The 21,394-nt window shown below is 42.4% G+C and overlaps 1 protein-coding gene across 1 annotated transcript; it reads left to right on the top strand.

The window, feature by feature from the left end:
• The first annotated feature begins 497 nt into the window (after window positions 1–497).
• Window positions 498–19,600, top strand: LOC128573576 (laminin subunit alpha-1-like). Its single transcript, XM_053573834.1, has 8 exons — window positions 498–557; window positions 2,203–2,317; window positions 5,645–5,829; window positions 6,435–6,586; window positions 9,278–9,401; window positions 17,320–17,470; window positions 18,476–18,617; window positions 19,203–19,600. Exons 5-8 carry the CDS (start codon window positions 9,316–9,318, stop codon window positions 19,439–19,441), a joined length of 618 nt encoding a protein of 205 aa, XP_053429809.1. The 5' UTR covers window positions 498–557; window positions 2,203–2,317; window positions 5,645–5,829; window positions 6,435–6,586; window positions 9,278–9,315; the 3' UTR covers window positions 19,442–19,600.
• Window positions 19,601–21,394: the final 1,794 nt, after the last annotated feature.

The following is a 21,394-nucleotide window of genomic DNA, read 5'->3' as shown; positions in this document are numbered from 1 at the left end:
CTGATTAGCCTCCTGTTAATCTCTGGCCGTATTCTGATGAAAGATTGCAGTTCCTAACATTAACACAGATTGTAGTCCTAATTTTCTAAATCCAGATTCACTGAGACTATGTATTTTGATTCCATTACTAAAATGTGTTAGGAATTTTGTGAATAAAAGTAATTTGTTAAGGCTAAAGTGTAAATCTTCCATATCTGTAGCTATCTTGGAAAAATAGTTTCCATGCTTAAACAGTTATGCTGTGTCACGATTTCAGGGAGAAACATGGTATGAATATGTAAAAATTCCTTCTGCTGTCATGTGAAAGAACAAGTTTTGCTGTTCATTTGCTTACTGTGGGGACTATTCACATTTATCAGGGCTGCTGAAGACTTACTGTCATAAATTCAGAAAACATACCAGAAGCCACAGGAAGAGTTGCAAGTGTTGAAAGAAATAGCAAGCCAGCTCCTGGCCGAGCACAGTGGACAGCTGCAGGCAGCCAGGACACAGAGGGAAAGAGCCAGGAAAGCGACCGTCTGCTGCTCGTGGCCAGCGCCAACCTGAGAGAGTTTGAGGTGAGTCTGACATGTTCCATCCTGCATAGTTAGAACTGGCAATCAAATTCTCCTGTGTCAACATCATTTTTAGCTTCTTAAAACTTTGAACCCCAACACTAACTTACCTTACTTGTGTATTTTTCTTTCGTTCTGTTTTTCTTTCTTTCTTTCTTTTTCTTTTTAAACAGAGTCTCACTTTGTCACCCTCAGTAGAGTGCTGTGACAGCACAGCTCATGGCAACCTCAAACTCCTGGGCTCAAGTGATCCTCTTGCCTCAGTCTCCCAAACAGCTGGGACTATAGGTGCCCGGCACAATGCCCAGCTGTTTTTAGAAATGGGTTCTTATTTTTTTTTTTTTTGAGACAGAGTCCCACTTTGTCACCCTCAGTAGAGTGTCGTGGGGTCACAGCTCACAGCAACCTCCAACCTCCAACTTTTGGGCTTAAGCGATTCTCTTGCCACAGCCTCCCATGTAGTTGGGACTACAGGAGCCCACCACAATGTCCTGCTTTTTTTTTTTTTCATTATAGTTGTCATTGCTGTTTTTTTTAGCTGACCAGGGCTGGGCTTGAACCTACCACCTTGGTATTTGGGGCCAGCACCCTACCTGCTGAGCCACAGGGACTAGAAATGGGGTCTTGCTCTAGCTCAGGCTAGTCTCAAACTCCTGAGCTCAGGCAATCGACCTGATTTGGCCTTCCAGAGTGCTAAGATTACTAGCACAGTGAATCACTGTGCCCTGTACCATTATATATTTATTTTCTTGAGACAGTCTTAACTCTGTTGACCTGGGTTGAGTGACATGACAACTGGATCAAAAAATAGCCGGGCATTGTGGCAGGCACCTGTAGTCCCAGCTACCTGGGAAGCAAGAGAATCCCTAAGACCAAGAGTTTGAGTTTGCTGTGAGCTGTGATGTTATAACACTCTACTGAGGGCAACATAGTGAGACTCTGTTTCCAAAAAAAAAAAAGAAAGAAATTACATTAACCTTGTGTTCAAAATATAAATGTGATTGTATATTATGAACAGAAATTTTAAAAGTGGAGGTGCCTGTGTCTCAAGGAGTAGAGCGCCGGTCCCACATGCCGTAGGTGGTGGGTTCAAACCCAGCCGCGGCCAAAAACCACAAGAAAAAAAAAAGAAGAAATTTTAAAAGTAAAATCTTTTACCAAACTTGAGAAGGAGGTTGAGTTGAGTCCTAGTTGTGTGTCCGGAAGGGACAGCGGGATGGCCAGGGAAGCAGAGGGAGGACAAGGAGCTCCCAATAGAATCCCACGTTTGGGGTTCATAGCCCAGAGGAGAAGGGTGACCATGATAAAGTGTGAACAGGGAGCTGGTGAGTCTGGTTAACACTGCATGATTTAAACACAGTTCTTCATTTTATTAGCTCAAAACTGGGGATGAAATTTAAGAAGAAATATCAGTGAGAAAGTGCAATAAGCAAAGTGGAAAAAAAGACCAAGCTGGCTAAAAACACACTCTTACTCTCCATCATGGATGGTGCTAAGTCTTGCTGGAAAACTTTCCATATTGTGATTCTCCATATTAAGCTATTGATTCAGTAGATGGGTCAGAAGTGATAAAGAAAGCTGTTTCCTAGGCAACTTTTTAGTAGGCTAACCTAAAAGAGAACATTTCCACCCCCTTCTCTTTAAATAGGTATTGCATCGGAACTGAGTAAATTGAGAAATACAGCAAACATTTCAAAAGAACGCTGATAAAATTACCAGGCAGACCAATGAATCACTCTCGATACATAGAGCAATTCCTGAAGGTAAGTAGAAAGGAGTTTATGGATCTAACAATGTCTTCTCCTTGTAAGAGCACCACACAGGAGCACAGGCAGGCCTGCCTCAGGCAGTCCAACCAGAGTCCCCACTGGAAAATCAGACCAAGACTGATAAAGGTTTTATCTGTAAAGGAATATGATTGAGAAGTGAAGATCACCGGGTCTTTCTTTTTAAATAACTTCAGAACATTTACACTGACATAGTAGAATATTAGAACAGAGACTTTATAGAGCCATCTTAATTGATTATTTTTGAAATGAGCTTGACATAGCACTTCGATAAAAGAAGAGGCATCCAAAAAGATGAGTAAGGAAGGAAGCCAGATTGCCCTTTACCTGCCTGAAGAGAAAATGCCAGGTTTATTATACATGTAGTAAGTGGAAGAATTCTGACTTGGTCATCTTCCTTCATGAGGCAATCAAACATTCTGAAATAGGCCCACCCATCACCTTCATATTGATGGTTTGGTAATGCAGTATTCATTAGCATTTTAAGTAGAATAATTTTTTAAGTGTAATACGAATGATTTGTGCTGCAGTTCATTATTTATACCACTTCAAACTTCTCCTTGGTTCTTCCTACGCATTTTTTGAAAGTCTTAACAAGGTGCAGAAGCTCTGCTCCCAGGTGTGCCTGCTATGTTTCTGACATAGTCTGAGCGTGTCCAGCAGAGATGTGCTGGGAGCCCTGGAATTATCTCTTACTTTGAATCAATAGAGGATTTTCTGATCTGGAAGTGCATTTTTCCTTTCCTTTTTTTTTAAAGGATAATATGGTGTAGATCTCTATATATTTTTGAGATAGAGTCTCACTCTGTTGCCTCAGGCTAGAGTGCTGTGATATCGTAGCTCACAGCAACCTCAAACTCTTGGGCTCAAGCAGTCATTTTATCTCAGCCTCCCAAATAGCTGCATCTACAGAATCCTGCCATGATACTCAGCTAAGTTTTCTATTTTTAGTAGAGATGGGGTCTTTCTCTTTGTCTGGCTCGTCTTGAACTCCTGAGTTCAAGCAATCCACCTGCCTCAGCCTCCCAGAATGCTAGGATTACGGGTGTGAGCCAGTGTGCCTGACCTAATATTTTAATTAAACAATTTAATTACTTTTCATTTGGAGATAATTTCACACTTAAAGAAAAATTGCAAGGAGGATAAAAAGGCCATTTTGTATACCCTTTATCTGGCTTCTTCTATTGTTAATGTTTCACCTTATTTGTGATAAAACACTTTAAAAATTAATAGTGCTTTAAAAAAAATCCTTACCCAGATTTTTTTAGTACAGCTGATTCCAGTTTACCTTGAATGGGTATTTAGTCTTTGTTCTGCTATTATTTCTGCATCCAGTTGATGCTGTGGGCAAAGGCCAGTCCTCTATCCTAAGTCCTTCTTGACTGCAGACTTTCTTTACAAAGCTTTCTTAACCAGATATGAATTGAGGTGGAGAATGTGTTTAATTGTGGCAACAAGGGGTGATAAAAGAACCCAAGTAAAGAAATTTAGCTTATTAATATATAAGACACCAAGCGTGGGGTTATTAGCCCATACTTTTCATGATCTCATTGTATATTGAAATCATATTCCAAAGAATTGGGATCAAAAATTATTTAATTTAGGCCAAGTGTGGTGGCTCACTCCTGTAATTCCAACACTCTGGGAGGTTGAGGCGGGTGTATGGCCTGAGCTCACAAGTTCAAGACCAGCCTGAGCCAGAGCAAGACCCCGTCTCTAAAAATAGCCGGGCATTGTGGTGGGCACCTCCCAGCTACTTGGGAGGCTGAGGCAAGAGAATCACTTGAGCCCAGGAATGTTAGGTTACTGTGAGCTAAGATGCCCCAGCACTCTACCAAGGATGACAAAGTAAGACTTGGTCTTTAAAAAAAAAAATATATATATATATATACATATATATATATATATATATATTTAATTTGTCCCTGAAAGAGTATTGAATCCAAATAAGTGACTGAAGCACAAATCCCAATCAATGGAGGCTTTTCAAGCCCAAGTTGAAGACATGCCTGGGACAAACACAGACCACCTCTAGATTTGTGGCTATTTTTCCAAAGTGGAATTTGGAGTTTTCAGGATTTAAAGGGGAGTAGGGCATTAAAAAAAAGTGGGGAGGGGGCAGCTGTAGTGAGACAAAGTAGTCACATTCTTGTGACACCCAGGAATATGTACCTTTTACGCAGGACAAGGGAGCTATGAGAAGAGGGAGGGAGTGAAGGAAGCATCGGTTCCACACCTGTCCTTGCTCTAGAGCAGGCCGGTTTTGAGAATGATTTCTCCAGACAAAGATCAGGATAGAAAGAAGAAAAAGTTTATTTTACTTTATGTAGACAGGAAAAATAGCCAACACAGTGAAAGACAGAGAGATAACCAGGAATTCTGGCAACAACCAGGATTGTTGGCTGAGATAACCAGGAATTCTGGCTTTTTCTTCAGTTGTTGTAAAGCGGGTGAAGAAGATTTATGGCTGTAGCTGAATCCGCAGGCTGCTGTGGACCCAGCATCGGCTCCGTCCCTCTTGCTAGTGGCAGGCCCCCAGCAGAGGGAAGGACAGGTTTGTCAGTGGTGGTTGTGATCTTAGTAATTCTGCCCCAGAGGTAGTGGTAGGGGGTTTTTGGTGTTTTTTTTTTTTGTTTTTTTGAGTAGGAGCTCACACCTAAGCTGTCTGTCCAGGAGCTGTTTGAGGCTGTAAAACAGAATTTCAAAAGTAGTTTCAAGTCAGTAGGTCTAAAAATGCACATTTCTTTTCTTTCTGTTTAGGTCTTCCCAGATGTTGTGAAAACAGAGACACCCCCCCCACCCCATGCCTGTCAGCAAGGGAGAGCGGGAGGGGCATGGGTAATATGATTGATCCCTTACTGAGAAACTATGAGTTAGATAATTTTCTGTTATTGATATTTTTCTGTTAATTTTAGTAAGAATGTTAATTTCAGGAAGCAAGTCTGATCCTTCTTCTCTCTGGTCTTCTCCCTGTGCAGATAAACTTGTAATTCATTTTTAGCACAGAATCAAACAGACTTTAGTTGTAGGGGCTGGTGGGGAGGTGACATTGAGGTTTTTATTTTCTTTTACAAAGAAGTAGTAGAGCATGTTATATGCAGGTGTATTTCCATGGAAAACAAGAAGCTCTGTAGACCATTGACCACTGCCCAAAAGAAAAAAAAGCAAAGAAGGCTCAGTTTGTATTCAACAATCAGTAAACTACCATAACATATTTTTCTGTAAAGTTGTATTTGTCACATTTTTATTCTTTTCCCTGTGTGTAATCAGCTGAGTGCTCACTTACGTATATATTTATTTTAGATGTGGGACACCAAGGAGCCAGAACTAAAGAGCTGGCCACATCTGTAAACAGGAGCGCTGTGAGCATGCTGGCAGATGTGGCAGGGGGTTGAGCTGGAAGCTGCTCGACACATCGACTGGCCTGTCCAGGGTCAATGCCACATTGCGAGAGACAAACAAGCTCCTGCATGACTCGAACCTGACCAGTACGTCAGTGTCCTTCCTTGGAGGGTCTTTTGGGGGTTTTTATTGAGACAGAGTCTCGCTGTGTCACCATGGGTGTTAGAATGCTGTGGGGTCATAGTTCATGACAACCTCAAACTCCTGGGCTTAAGCGATCCTCTAACCTCAGATTCCTGAGTAGTTGAACTACAGGTGCCCACCATATCTCCTGTCTAATTTTTCTGGTTTTGGTAGCTAGGTCTCAACTCTTGCTCAGGCTGGTCTTGAACTCCTGAGCTCTAGCCATCCACCCGCCTCTACAGTGCTGGGATTACAGGCATGAGCCACCATGGCACCTGGCCCTTCCTTGCAGTTTTTAAATCTGCATCGTGCTCACTCAACATGCAACGGGGCCTTGCTCATAACCGTCCTTAAAAGGAAAAATGTGCTAACATATGATTAGCATTTATAAAGAAGAGCCTTGGGTAAATGCATGCTACTGGTGCATTTTTCAAATATTTACCAATAATTCACAGAATGATTATTAGGATATTCTGTTTTCCTGGTGCATTAGTGATGAACAGTTCACTATCTTGTTTCTCCCCCTCTCCTCCTTCCCTTTCACCCCTTGCCCTGTTGCATTTGCCAGCTCTGTTAGTGGAAAGAAAAAAGATGTGGAAACACCAAGCCAACCTTCTATTTGATCAGTTGAAATCTTCGAAGATTTTAGAAGAGAATCTGAACAGAAACCTTTCCGAAATTAAACTGCTGATCAGCCAGGCCCGGAAACAAGCAGCTTCTGTGAGTCGGGGCCCCGGGCTCTCTGTATCCCTGGCTCTTGGCAGCCTGGCTGGGTCGCAGCCCATCCCCAGAATTCCTGCACACCAGGTCCTAGTAACCCCAGGTCCTCACAGCCTCATCTTGGTGTATTTAAACCAGTGACCCAACTCATTTTCTTTGAGATTTGCTTTTTATTAGCATGTTTCCAAACATCATCAGCCAAGAAACCTCCATGTCTTTTTTTTTTTTTTTTTTTTTTTGTAGAGACAGAGTCTCACTTTATGGCCCTCGGTAGAGTGCCGTGGCCTCACACAGCTCACAGCAACCTCCAACTCCTGGGCTTAAACGATTCTCTTGCCTCAGCCTCCCGAGCAGCTGGGACTACAGGTGCACGACACAACGCCCGGCTATTTTTTGGTTGCAGTTTGGCGGGGCTGGGTTTGAACCCACCACCCTCGGTATATGGGGCCGGCACCTTACCGACTGAGCCACAGGCGCCGCCCAGAAACCTCCATGTCTTTATGGGGAGCTATTGGTAGGCCTAGATTTACGGCTACATCAGCCTCGAGGGAACAGAACGCGGTGATACAAGTGTTACCGACCCTCTGAGTTTCATTGGTTTTATATGGTGCTGCTTCTTCATTCTACCAACTTAGTTTTAATAATCACAATACTCTTCAGAACGTCTGTGCGGCTTTGGCCTCGTCCTCTAAAGGAGTCTGAGGAGACAGTTTGTAGACCCACAAATGTCGTACAAATCCAGGTCACTAAATTCGTAAGCCGCTGGGCATCTGGAGAAGTTCAAAGCTGAGGAGAGTTTTTACAGCCACCCTTGGGACATGTGCTGGCTGTGTTCTGGGGGAGGGGATTTTCTGGGCGTTCTGTGACCCCTCCTCACTGCCCTCACTATCAGAAAAGAAATGTGGGTTTCCATGACCTCTGGCTTCCATTTGCTTCAGTTACAGTGGCAAAAACAAACAAATGTCAGCCCAAAGGATGGCTCTGAATGCAAAAGTTAATGCCAACTTAGAATCTTTAAGGTTAATGTAAGATACATATGCAAATCATTACTAATCCAAGAAATAATGTGGCAAGTGCAGTAATTGCTCTATAAATATTTGTCAAATGAGCCTCTCAATTTACCAGATGATCATCAAATATCCTCTTTGTTCAGGTGGAAAGATTTCAAGGTGATAAGTTCCTTGTCCTTAAAGAATTAAATCTCATGTGAGTGAGACAGTTTCCTATGATACCCTATTAAAAGAGGATTTTCCCATATGTAAACATGTTACCAAACAAAATCATTCTTACCATCATCTGATTGCTCACTTTTTGAAACACAAAGTAGTGTGCATTATCAAGAGAAGCAGCCTGCCCCACATGGAAAATTCATTATAGGATAGCACTTTGGACCTGCTGCTTGCTGTGTGTGTCACTGAATAATCCTGATGCAGTCTCTGTCCACAGACATGGTGACTTTAATCTGTAGAAGGAAAAGGGAAGTGTCAGATTATTCAGTGACACACACATCATTCTTACCATTGAAAGTTCTTTTTATGATTCTTTTTTTATTATTATTTTTTTTTTTTGTAGAGACAGAGTCTCACCTGATCGCCCTCGGTAGAGTGCTGTGGCGTCACACAGCTCACAGCAACCTCCAAATCCTTGGGCTTAAGCGATTCTCTTGACTCAGCCTCCCAAGTAGCTGGGACTACAGGCGCCCGCCACAACGCCCAGCTATTTTTTTGTTGCAGTTTGGCCGGGGCTGGGTTTGAACCCGCCACCTTCGGCATATGGGGCCGGCGCCCTACATGCTGAGCCACAGGCGCCGCCCTCTTTTTATGATTCTTTGTGACCCTTACATTTGTAAACATTGTCTCACTGAGTGTAAAGGAAATGAGCTCAAATCAAAAGCCACCATCAAAAACAAGTAAATCCCCTGGAACAGCCAAGGTTCTGCATATAAACAATTCAACACTCATGTTCGTTGGAGGACTAGGAGGACAAATCAAGGTAACGTTCTGAAAGTTGATCTGAACAGGACCAATTGGCTGACTTTACCCATCTACAAAATTAATATTTTAAATTGTTGAGTAGGTCTCAGGCAGATGAAGATTTTTCTACTTCTATTGTTTTGCTTTGTAACAACTCACCTGCAGACCTAGGCTGGTGCTTGTTCAATGATGTAATCAATGACAGGAAGCCAATGGCTCATTTTGTTGTTTTGGGTTTCTTTTCTAATGGCAAAACAGGAAATTCAATATTCCGTGTTAATTTCTATAAAGTTTCTTTAGCTAATGGTTGACTGATACTGATTGGTGCTTAGCAAAGGGGCCTACCATGTTTATTTCATCTGTTAACCCTCCCCTGTTAAATGCAGTTGAGCTCCTTGGACCTGGAATCGTGTAGGGGACCCTCAGCAGACCAACCACATCCCCCGGGTCTCTGTTTCCTCATATGTAAAAGAAGCTTTCTCCAGCAGTAACCAAGATGATCCTTAAGATCCTGTCTAGTTCCTGCTCATTCTAAAATCCCACTTCATAACTAAAAGGAAATCCAGTGATTACAAACTGGCCGTTTTTCTGAATGTTACTCTCTCAAAATTTAAATTTGTTCCATTTGCGTTCTCAGGGAGTTTTGTGCTCTGGGAGTATTTTTTTCACTTCATCAAGTAAACTAAATGTAGCTTATGTGTTTGTTTCCTTACATCAGAAATCTCCTGTCGTGAAGGTAACCATTTCAGAGACTGCATGGGAGAAGCTTTCTTAAATGGAAAATCCATCAGCCTGTGGAACCACCTAGAAAGGGAGGGTAAATGTCACGGCTGCTTTGGAAGGTGAGATGTCACCACAATTTTACACGTGATGTGTCATTCTGTTAACATCTGAGGGCTGTGGAAAAAACTTAATGCACATCAGAGGGTTTGTGCTATTGTTTATTTTATTGCAAAGGATATGAAATAGATTATCTCTTGGGCATAATTTTTAACTCTTTAAAAAGAAGTGCTCTTTTTGCTGCATCTTGTATGTGTACCATATGCTTTGTTTGTGGATCATAAACTCTAAAAGCTTCAGAATTTTCTTCAAACAACCTCTGTCTCAATGAGCCACAGTTAAATTGTGGGGAAATCACTGTACATTTTTGTTTTGAAAATACCTCCAAGAGGCTCGGTGCTTATGGCTCAAGCAGCTAAGGCGCCGGCCACATATATCTGAACTGGCAGGTTTGAATCCAGCCTGGGCCCACCAAACAACAAGGATGGCTGCAACCAAAAAATAGCCAGGCATTGTGGAAGGCACCTGCAGTCCTAGCTACTTGGGAGGTGGAGGCAAGAGAATCGCTTGAGCCCGGGAGTTGGAGGTTGCTGTGAGTTGTGAGGCCTCGGCACTCTACCCAGGGCGATAGCTTGAGGCTGTCTCAAAAAAAAAAAAAACACTATTCCTCCAAGAATGAGGGGTATTTGTGTACACAATTTTTACAGATAAATACTTTCCTATTACTAACCAAGTTGTATAATTCTAGAAATGAAATGCATTTGTAAGTGGAGAACATCTTTTTTCACATATTAATATAATAGGAGGCATTTAATAACTCAATCTCACCAAGCTCAATACCTGCCCTGTTATTTTGTAATAAAGTAGCTATAGTCCCTTAAGTAAGTAAGGTCTGCTTTCTAGCACTGTAATAATTAAGACAATAAATTGTCTTTTGCTATTAGAGAATTGTAACATCTAAGTTCTCTCATCTAAGGGGCTGCTCTGTTCAGATAAATATCTGTAATTAACAGCAAGTGTGACAAGATCAGTTAAAAGCAACTTGAGTTGACTCACACCTGTAATCCTAGCACTCTGGGAGGCCGAGTGGATGGATCGCCTGAGCTCAGGAGTTGGAGATCAGCCCAAGCAGCAGGGAGACCTCATTTCTACTAAAAATAGAAAAACTGCCGGGCATTTTAAGCCCAAGACTTTTAGGTTGCTGTGAGCTGTGATGCAACAGCACTCTACTGAGGGGGACATAGTGAGACTCTGTCTCTTTTTTCTTACACAGAGTTCCTACCAAGGAACTCTCCAGCAATTTAGTAATTGTAACGTGAAAAATGCCCCAACCCCACCCTATAGCCTTCTGATTTCATGATTGTTTTTAAGCACCAAAGGAGTTAAGAAAAGCATCATCTTTCCCTGCTGCAGCCCTTTTAATTAAAGGATTTGTTCTGTAGAATTTGGATTCAGTCCAAAGGCCACACTTAAGGATCTAGAAGGCCACAAGTTTCCCTAAGGTTGCAGGTTTCCCACCCCTGCTGAAACCTCACGGTTAGAAAGGAAAATTGTTAACAGCAGTTTGCTAATCAGAACATTTTAATGTTTCTAATCTGGAAAATGTCCCCCTACTTTAGCTGTTACAATGTCCCCTATTTTCATTGTCATCTTCAGGGTTATTTTGAATCCCCTGACCTCCAGTTACAGCCCTGAGTGAAGGTGATGGTTGCTGGCTCTTTGTCTTTTGTTGGAAGGAGGAAGTCAGTTTTCTGTGTGGTCAGTTTTGTTCTCATTGAAACACCTGCCCCACAGATTCCCACCCACCCAGGACCTTTGACTGATGAGGAGGAGGAGGAGGGAGCCTGACATGCTGTGTCCTCCTGATAACACACGGCCTGGCTTGTGGATAGAGGGCAGCTGCCACACTCAGCTGGTGGACCACAGAGACTTATCAGCTCAAGAAAACTAGGGCTTCATAAACCATTTGACACATTTTTATCACAGTGGTTAACATAGACTTTCTGGCGTTATCTCAGTTACTGTGCCAAAACATTTACATTCTACATTTACCAAGTTTCGCAAATACCCCTGTAAGATGCACCACAGGTGTGATCCCACCGATCCCCCTCCCTCTACCCACCCCCCTTTCCCACTTCCCCCTATTGTTAAGTTGTAGCTGGGTTATAGCTTTCATGTGAGAGTCCCAAATTAGTTTCATAGTAGGGCTGTGTACATTGGGTACTTTTTCTTCCATTCTTGGGATACTTTACTAAGAAGAATATGTTCCAGCTCCATCCATGTAAACATGAAAGAGGTAAAGTCTCCATCTTTCTTTAAGGCTGCATAGTATTCCATGGTATACATATACCACAATTTATTAATCCATTCGTGGATTGATGGGCACTTGGGCTTTTTCCATGACTTAGCTATTATGAATTGGGCTGCAATAAACATTCTGGTACAAATATCTTTGTTATGTTGTGATTTTTGTTCTTCTGGGTATATGCCCAGCAGAGGAATTACAGGATTGATGTGTCAAATGGTTTATGAAGCGAGTGTATGATGCCCCATGATCATATCAATGTATACAGTTATGATTTAATAAAAAAAAAATACATCCAAGAACCAGGTCTATTGAAAAAAACAACAAAATGTTCAAAGGTCTCTTTAAAATTACAGAGATTACTAAAAAAAAAAATTAAAGAATAAAGTAGAAATAAGAAAAAAAAAGAAAACTAGGGCTTAGTGAATTGCGCTTTTCTGCAGACTGAACAAGTCAGCAGGCTATTCTTGTGTTTATTGGCCAACATTTCCAGTAATTGATATTTGTAAAGAATACCAGTTTGGTAGGACATGAATAGATAGCCTATAATAGATATCCTGATCATGAATGTTTTGGAAGCACTAAGTTAGAAAATTAAACTTTTTTTGCTGCAAGGCTATCTGAGCCTGTATTTATCATTGGTGTGCTAATATGCATGGTAACCCAGTCCTGAGGAGAAGGTGGAGTTGCAGAATTTTCCAAATGAATCGACCCTGAACCCTTTTTTAAAAGGAGCATGCAGAAAATACTTTAGCAGGTACTGATATAGACACAGATGGGGGGCTTTGAGTCTGTTTGTGAATGGATTGAGCTGTCTTCATTATAAACCCCACCCCCTTCCCCTGACCTTAGGCAAAAACTTTAGAAGGAATAACAACCTAATTTTAATAATAATTCACTTTGGCTGACTGTGATTAGAATTCATTTTGCATTTTTCCTCTTTGTGTAATTTACCATTATGAAATCATGAGGGTGCTCCATTGATATCCTTTAGATTTTTTAAAAAATTTATGAGTGGGGCAGCGCCTGTGGCTCAATGGGCAAGGCGCTGGCCCCATATAACGAGGGTGGCCGGTTCAAACCCAGCCCGGTCAAACCGCAACAAAAAAATGCCGCGGACCGCCAGTCGATGGGCCTCAGTCCGAGGGTGCTCAGGGCGAACGGTACAGGTTGGTTGAGAGGTCGACGCAGGATGAATGACAGACTGCCACGCAGCAAGATGATGAAGGAAGCAGCTGTACTTTACTGAATTTTGAGTTGATATTTATACATTTTTGACAAAGCATTACAAATTACAAAAGGTATTTTTACAACTTGCTGAGCCTTACAAGTTATTATCTAACCTTGTAGATGTGAGTATTCAACCATCCCACTTGCACAATGTCCTGCCCGCAAGGGGTTTTGCCCGCAAGGGGTTCTGTCCGCAAGGGGGAATAAAGGTTATTGGTTATCAGTTGTGTCTTTCACTACCCCTTATCTAAGTAAATGCTTCAAAGGTTAAAGTTTTAAAACGTGAAAATTCTTTCTTTATAACTACTAGTATTAGTAATAATTCACAAATTGTTTACTTCTAATGTGCTGAAAAGATTTCATATATGTGTAAATTATGTAAGTGATTATAGTATTAGGAAATATATGAAATGTAAAGGTATGTGGAAAGTTTTAAGTCGTGGGTGGGTGTGGGTGGTGTAAGCACATATCTAGATGGAACATCTTGTTTGCTGTTCCTGCATTGTCTCAATGCACTGTCTCAATTCACTGACATTTATGATAGGAACGTGCTCTTAAATCGTTCCCCCTGGAGACATTGAGTCTTCACAGGCATTCTTTGCTATGTTTAATTATGGATCAGTAAGTCATTATGTTTATTCTTAGTCTCTCAGGACAATCAGGCATTCAACTGAACAGACAGGTTTCATTCACAGGCATTCCTCAGGCTTTTATGCCGCACCTCGTGAGTCATTACGTTCAACAAAAAGTATGCTAGGCAACTTCTGCGCTGCTGTCGCATACTAGGGGTGCTGGGGGCTTCGCTCCGAGGAGCACAGACCACCTACCCATGCATTTTACAACGCGGACAGCGCCACCTCGCTGCGGCTTGATGCCGAGGGTGCGGCAAAAAAATAGCCGGGTGTTGTGGTGGGCACCTGTAGTTCCAGCTACTCGGGAGGCTGAGGCAAGAGAATCACCTAAGCATAGGAGTTGGAACTTGTTGTGAGCTGAGATGCCACAGCACTCAACTGAGGGTGACAAAGTGAGACTCTGTCTCTAACAAAAAAAAAAAAAGTTTGAGTGTTAACCCATAAGTGTAACTCACATAGCAAGTCAACATGCTGATTTCTTTTTTATTCCTCCTTGACTACATTTTTACACTTCTTTATGTGGGATCACTGTTTATAATTGTGAACAATCCCTTAAATTCTAAAAGGATATTATAAAATTAATCACTAATTCTAACAGTTCTCATTAAAATAAATATAGAAAAACTTTTATTTAGTTAATGGGCACAATCCTTGCATTACTTAAGAGTGGCTGTGGTGACAGTGTTGGCCACCAGCTGACCTTGGACCAGGGCCTTTTCTTAGGCACTGGCTGAGTCTACATCAGCCACACAGTCTGTCTCCTGGGATAGCTCATGGTTAGGGAAATGGCCTGTGTACAAAAAGCAGCTGTGAGGGTCTGTGCCAAGGTGTTTGAAGGGCAGCAGAGGCAGCAGCCTCAACACAAGGCCCAGGATTATCTCACACCCCACATCACCCCCGCGCACTTGCTCTAAGGTCAACACAGGATTATCTGAATCTCAGGAATGACAAGCTGGAGATCAGGGAGGGCTGGTGAGTCCTCCAGACTCACAGGACTGATAGCTGGGTTTGCTGACTATGTGGCTCCCACATGTGCCCTCAGAATAATGGGGGCATTTCCAAATTGAAAAACAGAGCTATCCACAAAGTGCTGTCTTGTGTCCCTCAACTGGGCACAAGGCTGGAGCCATCTTCCTATGGCCCCTTTGGGTACAGGCCCCGGGGCTAACTGGAGACTCATATGAGCCTCTGGTCATAGAACAAAATCCTGCAGTAGCCCCTGAGAACCCGGGGACGTGGGGAGGCCCCAGAAACATGACACTGCCCCCAGGCGTACGAGCCTGCAGACAGTCTCATCAGTCATCATTTTATGTGAATTCATCCTGCACAGCTGCCTGGCTTGAACAGGCCCTGGTGAGGGAAGGGCTCAGGACTCACCTTCCTGAGAAAAGATTGCTTTCAGGGTCTGGGAGAGAAGGTGTCTGCACAGGGACAAGACAGATATCCAGAGTTTTCTTTGAAACTTCAGTTTCTTGGGGTGTGTCTGTGGCAAGGCATGTAATCTTTGAGGTGTCTCAGCTTTTAATAGGCCTGATGAAGGGAGTGTAGGGAGGAGCTCGGAACACAGCAGAGTCAGAAGAGCTCATGTAGTGTGAGCATCTGCTGGGGGCCAGGCACCGGTTCAAGAATTTTATGTATTCTAACTCATGCATAGCACTCCCAGAGAGGTTCTATTATTAGAAATTTTACAGATGAAGAGAATGGGACACTGGTTAAGTAACTTTTCTGAGTTCTCACAGCTAGTAAATTGGGAAACTGGGATTTGAACTCCAGGCATCTGGTTCTGGAGTCTGTGACTGCAGCCAAAGGTTTTAGCACAAAAACTTCAGAATCAAACCACACTGTTTTAAGAATTTATGCAGAGTGCATTTCCTGGGAATTACACCTCCTAAAAGAGATCACATGATGGAAGTTTTTGAAAAAGCAAGAATGCAGGTAGCTGTAAATGTGAAACCTCAGGCTTACAAAGCACTGCTGTTCTTTATTTTGTTTTGTTTCCTCAGCTTGGGGACTCTTTATTCTCACTGGATGTCCTGTCTTGCTGGGACATGAGGCACTGGGTTTGGTTGTTACACCTTCACTTAGGGAGAAGGTGAATTCTTACCCCCAAACCATCCTAATCTAATTTTACTCTCAAGCCCTATGTTACAGTCCAAAAAATTATTTTTGAAACATAACTATGTTGTGTCCCAGATGAATTACTCTAAATGAACAGTGAGTCCATTCAGCCTTTTGAAGTATAGGAGGAAGACCAGGGAACACACTTAACTGAGCATTGCCCTGGCCCTCCGGTGCAGGTCTGGTGTGGAACATGCTTACCTGAGCAGTGCCCTGGCCCTCGGTGCAGGTCTGGTGTGGAACACACTTATCTGAGCAGTGCCCTGGCCCTCCGGTGCAGGTCTGTGTAAGCCATACATTCACCCCACAAAGTAAAGCAGGTTTTTAAACTCATCAGGCAGATTTTTGAGGATATCCATGATTTTTTCTTGTTTTCTTTCGAGACAGTCTCACTATCTTGCCCTTGGTAGAGTGCTGTGGCGTCACACTCAAACTCTTGCCTCAGCCTCCCGAGTATCTGGGACTTCAGGCGCCGCCACAAAACCCGGCCATTTTGTTGTTGTTGCAGTTGTCATTGTTGTCCAGCTGGCCCAGGCCGAGTTCGAAACCGCCAATGTCGGTGTATGTGGCTGGTGATGTAACCACTGCACTACGGGTGCAAAGCCTCAATGATTTTTTTAATGATCCTTCTGGTACATGTTTGTTTTCCATATAATACTATTTTACCTGATGTATTAGTTAAAACCAGCAGAGTGTGGCTGCGCGTGGTGGCTCCCACCTACAATTCTAGCACTCCGGTAGGCTGAGGTGGGAGGATCCCTTGAGCTTAGGAGTTCAAGACCGGCCTGAGTAAGAAGAAACCCTGCCTTTTCTAAAAATAGAAAAATTAGCCAGGCATGATGGCAGAAGCCAGTAGTCACAGCTACTGGAGAGGCTGAGGCAGGAGGATCACTTAAGTGCAGGAGTTTGAGATTGTTGTAGGCTAAAGTATTTCCAGGGCAATCTAGCTTGGGGAAAGAGTGAGTCTCTGTCTCTAAATAAATAAATGAAGTGAGTTAAAAAATAAAACAGCACAAGATGATAAATGCCAATATAAAAATTGTTCTGTTGAGGGCACTGGAATTAAGAAAAGATAGTTACATTGAAGAAAACTAGAACAAACAAACAAATCTAAATAAGTAGAAATATTTATAGCATTATCCTCCTGTGAAAAACTTTCTTCTTACTAGAGTGAACACTGCCTACATTAACTTGCTTTTCCTTATAAAGCAACTGGCTTAAACTTGAGGCAAGCATGTGGTAGTAGAACTTCTGTAAGTTGACCACTCAAGGGGCTGCACCAAACACGTCAACATACGGAGGTGGTCAACATAAAGACCTAGGCCTGTTATACATTGAGTACTTGTGATGCATGTCTGGTGTATGAAAATTAGGGCAACTTAAGGGAGTGGTCAGTGTAGGGAGGTGTTGGACCACAGGACATGCACCACATGTACATATCAGTATAGTGGGCCTAGTTTCTTATGGTGACCACCTCTGTATGTTGACCAATTTGTTACACTCCCTTGAGTGGTCAACTTCAAGAGGTTCTAATGTATGCTGGTTTCCCTAATTAATGTGATCAAAGTATTAATGTTATCAATTTATGACTAATAGCTCTACCGTAAATTTTGTGAGGGAGAAATCAATAAACCTATTGTTTGTTCTCTTAACTGTCTTGAAAATGGATTGTATCTTGTCTCTTCTGCTTTGCAGCTCCCAGAATGAAGACTCTTCCTTCCATTTTGATGGGAGTGGGTACTCTCTTGTGGAGAAAACGCTTCGGGCGACTGTGACTCAGATAATAATGCTCTTCAGTACCTTTTCACCCAATGGACTTCTTCTCTACCTGGCTTCCAACCGCACAGTAAGAGTCTGTCTGGGCACAAAGCCCTCCCATGTACACACGTTTGTATTGCTATGAATTTACTTTTGTTTAGTGAGGATTTTCTAATTAAATCATACATTTGTACGCCATGCAAGTTTATGAACATATACTAATATATAGGTATGTATGTCATACAATATCCCCATTTTGCATCATTTATTTATTATGTTAATATGAATTTACTGTAGAACAGAGCTTCTCAACCTTCCTAATGCTGCGAACCTTTAATACAGTCCCAAGGGGTCTCAACCCAGAGGTTGAGAACCACTGCTATAGAACCTTTGGGACTGGGCTGCACCTGTGGCTCAAAGGAGTAGGGCGCCAGCCCCATATGCCAGAGGTGGCGGGTTCAAACCCAGCCCTGGCCAAAAAAAAGAAAGAAAAAGAACCTTTGGGATGTATAAAAGAGCACCAAGTGGAAACCAGTCTTCCAGTCATTACACATATCAGTTAAACATTTGTTATTAAGTTTTGAGTTCAAATAATATGTTTTGTTCTATGTTCACTGCAACCACAGGGACCTTATTTAAATTGCACTCATAGGAATGTCATGATCCAACCTTCCTCTCATGTGCTGGTAATTTCCATCTCTCCGTCCTCTACTTTTATTTTTTTGGACTGGCCCATTTATCAGTCTGAATAAAAAAGATCCAAAGAGATTCCACTTCTCTTATGAAAATTGTAGATTTTCATAGCAATGAGGATGGTTTCATTCTTATTTGCATAGATTTTCATAGCAACAAGAGTGGTTTCATTCTTATTAGTGTAAATTTTCATAGCAACTAGGATGTTTTCATAATTATTTGTGTAGTATTCCAGAAAACCTTCATGGACATTTTTAGTTTTATAGCATAGACGTCTGGTGATGGGGCCAGATCCAGTTTTCTGAGTTTGATTTTGGGTTTCTGCCATTCCTGACTTGAAGGGAAAGGGACACCTGGGATCCAGATATAGCCATGGGGAAATGTGTTCTTTTCTTTACAGAAAGACTATATCCATCGAGTTGGTCCACAGCAGAGTGAAGTTACTGTTTACCTGGGTTCGGGACCCCTTGCTCTTATTACAGACAGATGTTACAACAACATGACCTGGTACAAAATTGCCTTTCAGCGAAACCGGAAACAAGGTAGGTGCCCAAATGGATTTGGCTGCTGCCTGTCAAATTCTTCTAAAAGCAGCAATCCTTATTCTACTTTAGTTTCCTAGGCATTCTTAAATAATATTCTAATTGAAAGCCATTGTCTTTGGTATATTAAGCAACAAAATTCACAGTTTGCAGGAGGAATAGTATAATAATTAGCTGTGGTTTCCAATTACATTTTTTTGTTGTTGTTGCAGTTTTGTCTGGGGCCATATTTGAACCAGCCACCTCCAGTATATGGGGCCAGGACCTACTCCTTGAGCCACAGCCGCAGCCCCCACGTACATTATTTAACATTAAATGCTGAATTGAGATCAAACATTGAATCCATTCTGTTTTCTTCCACACCCGTACTGCTGTCATTTATCAACGTGTATATTGGATTTATTGACTTTGGTCAAGAAGATTTTTCACTTGTCTTTTAATAGCCCAGAACATCAGCTGGTCAAATTTGCAGAATTTAAAAGTTGATGTCTTCGTAAATGAACTCTGTCAGCAGATGTGTGCATTTTACTTTAATATAGAAAGTGATTTTCATTTCATTGCCTCTTCCTTTCAACCTCCTTTTAGGTCTCCTAGCGGTCATCACGTACAACACTAGTTACAAAGAGACTAAGCAAGGCAAGACTCTGGGAGTATCTTCTGACCGCAATCATCTAGATAAGGATCCCATTTATGTGGGTGGATTGCCTCGGTCAAGAGTTGTAAGGTATGATGTTAAACTGCAGCACTTCTGTGTCCCTCATTTCTACAACAGAGTGAGACCCTGTCTCAAAAAACACCAAAGGAACAAACAGAAAAAAATTTAATCTCTCCCAGTTCCATTTTGACATCGAGGTGTTGTCAGGGCTTTGTCCCTTGGAGGACCGTGGGAGAGAACCCACTCCACCCTCCTGGCTTCTGGTGGCTTCAAGGGATCTTCAGCCTGTGGATGACGTTCTCTTTGTGGCTTCACCTCTGTGCCACGGTCCCTCTTTGTCTAGATTTCCCCTTTGATAAGGACCCCAGTCATCCCCAGTCATCCTGGATCAGGACCTACCCTAATGGCCTCATTTTAACTTGAGTAACTCCTCAAAGACCCTTTTACCAAATAAGATCACAATCCCAGGTTGGGAGGGAATGAAGAGGCCAAAACTGCAACATCTTTTGAGGGGACACCGTTCAATTCAATTCAATTCAGTTCAGACTCATAACCCATCATGCTTTTATTCAAAGTACTCTACGCCATATTAATTGGCAAATAAAGCAAGCCTTTTGCAAAAACATTAATTATTTTATATTCATTGCCATTAGAATATCCTTTTTTTTGTTGTTGTTGTTGAAATAGAGTCTTATTCTGTTGCCCCAGCTAGAGTGCTGTGGCATCAGCCTTGTTCACAGCAACCTCAAAGACCCAGGTTCAAGTGAACCTGTCACCTCAGCCTCTTGAGTAGCTGGACTGCAGGTGCCGCTACAATGCTCAGCTAGGTTTTCTATTTTTAGTAGAGACAGAGGTCTCGCTCTTGCTTAGTTGGTCTCCAACTCCTGACCTCAAACAATCCACCTGCCTCAGCCTCCAGAGTGTTAGGATTACAGGAGCCTGGCTGACCAGTAGAACATCTAAATATTGTTTACTGTGCAATATTTGGGGACCCCACTTATCATACTCCACTCCCTATCTGGACATTTTATTTTATTTTTATTTTTATTTTTGTAGAAACAGAGTCTCACTTTATTGCCCTCGGTAGAGTGCCGTGGTGTTACATGGCTCACAGCAACCTCCAACTCCTGGACTTAGGCGATTCTCTTGCCTCAGTCTCCTGAGTAGCTGAAACTACAGGCACCCGCCACAACTCCTGGCTATTTTTCTGTTGTTGTTGCAGTTTGGCCAGGGGCTGGTTTGAACCCGCCACCCTCAGTATGTGGGGCCAGAACCCTACCCTCTGAGCCACAGGAACAGCCCCTGGACATTTTAAAGTAGTAGAATCTCTCTCTCTCTCTCTTTTTTTTTTTTTTTTCCTTAGACAAGGTCTTACTCTGTTGCCTGGACTAGAGTACAGTGGCATCAGCCTAGCTCACTGAAAACTCAAACTCTTGGATTCAGATGAGCTTAGGAGCCTCAGCCTCCTAAGTAGCTGGAATAACAGACATGCATCACCGTGCCGCCTACTTTTTTTTCCTTTATGTAGAGATGGGGGTCTAACTATTGCCCAGTCTGGGGTTGAAGTCCTGGGTACAAGGAATCCTCTTACCTTGACCTTCTAAAGTGCTGACAGCCACCCATGAGCTGCCATGGCCAGTACAGAATAACAGAACAGTATAATTTCTTTTTTTCTTTTTTTTTTTGAGATAGAGTCTCACTATGTTGTCCTCACTACCGAGGCATCACAGCTCACAGCAACCTCAAACTCTTGGGCTTAAGCGATTCTGTTGCCTCAGCCTCCCAAGTAGTTGGGACTACCGGCGCCTGCCACAACGCCCAGCTATTTTTTTGTTGCGGTTGTTTAGTTGGCCCGGGCTGCCACTCTCGGTGTATGTGGCTGTGCCATAACCACTGTGCTATCGGCGCTGAGTCAGAAAGTAGAATTTCATTACAGGAAAAAAGTAATCCTGCTTTCCGCAAACTTCTCTGGATTCCCCTTTTGTGAGCTAGAATGAATAATGTACGTGGAAGTTTAAAGTCCAGCATCGAGAGCCCGGATGAAATGGGGCAGGGGAGAGACAAGGAATCCTTTGTAACAGTGATTCATGTTTAGTTTTGTGACTTTAATGATTTACCTAAA

This window comes from Nycticebus coucang, chromosome 21 (assembly GCF_027406575.1).
Source record: "Nycticebus coucang isolate mNycCou1 chromosome 21, mNycCou1.pri, whole genome shotgun sequence".
NCBI classification, from domain to species: domain Eukaryota; kingdom Metazoa; phylum Chordata; class Mammalia; order Primates; family Lorisidae; genus Nycticebus; species Nycticebus coucang.
The sequence above is the reverse complement of the archived record's forward strand: the minus strand, read 5'-3'. Positions and strand labels throughout refer to the sequence as shown.

Excerpts from the sequence above, each read along its gene's own strand:
- LOC128573576 (XM_053573834.1), top strand. The coding sequence starts at position 9,316 with ATGGGAGAAGCTTTCTTAAATGGAAAATCCATCAGCCTGTGGAACCAC. Across the intron at positions 17,471-18,475 it reads ACCTGGCTTCCAACCGCACA|AAAGACTATATCCATCGAGT; the intron begins GTAAGAGTCTGT and ends TTTTCTTTACAG. Across the intron at positions 18,618-19,202 it reads TCAGCGAAACCGGAAACAAG|GTCTCCTAGCGGTCATCACG; the intron begins GTAGGTGCCCAA and ends ACCTCCTTTTAG.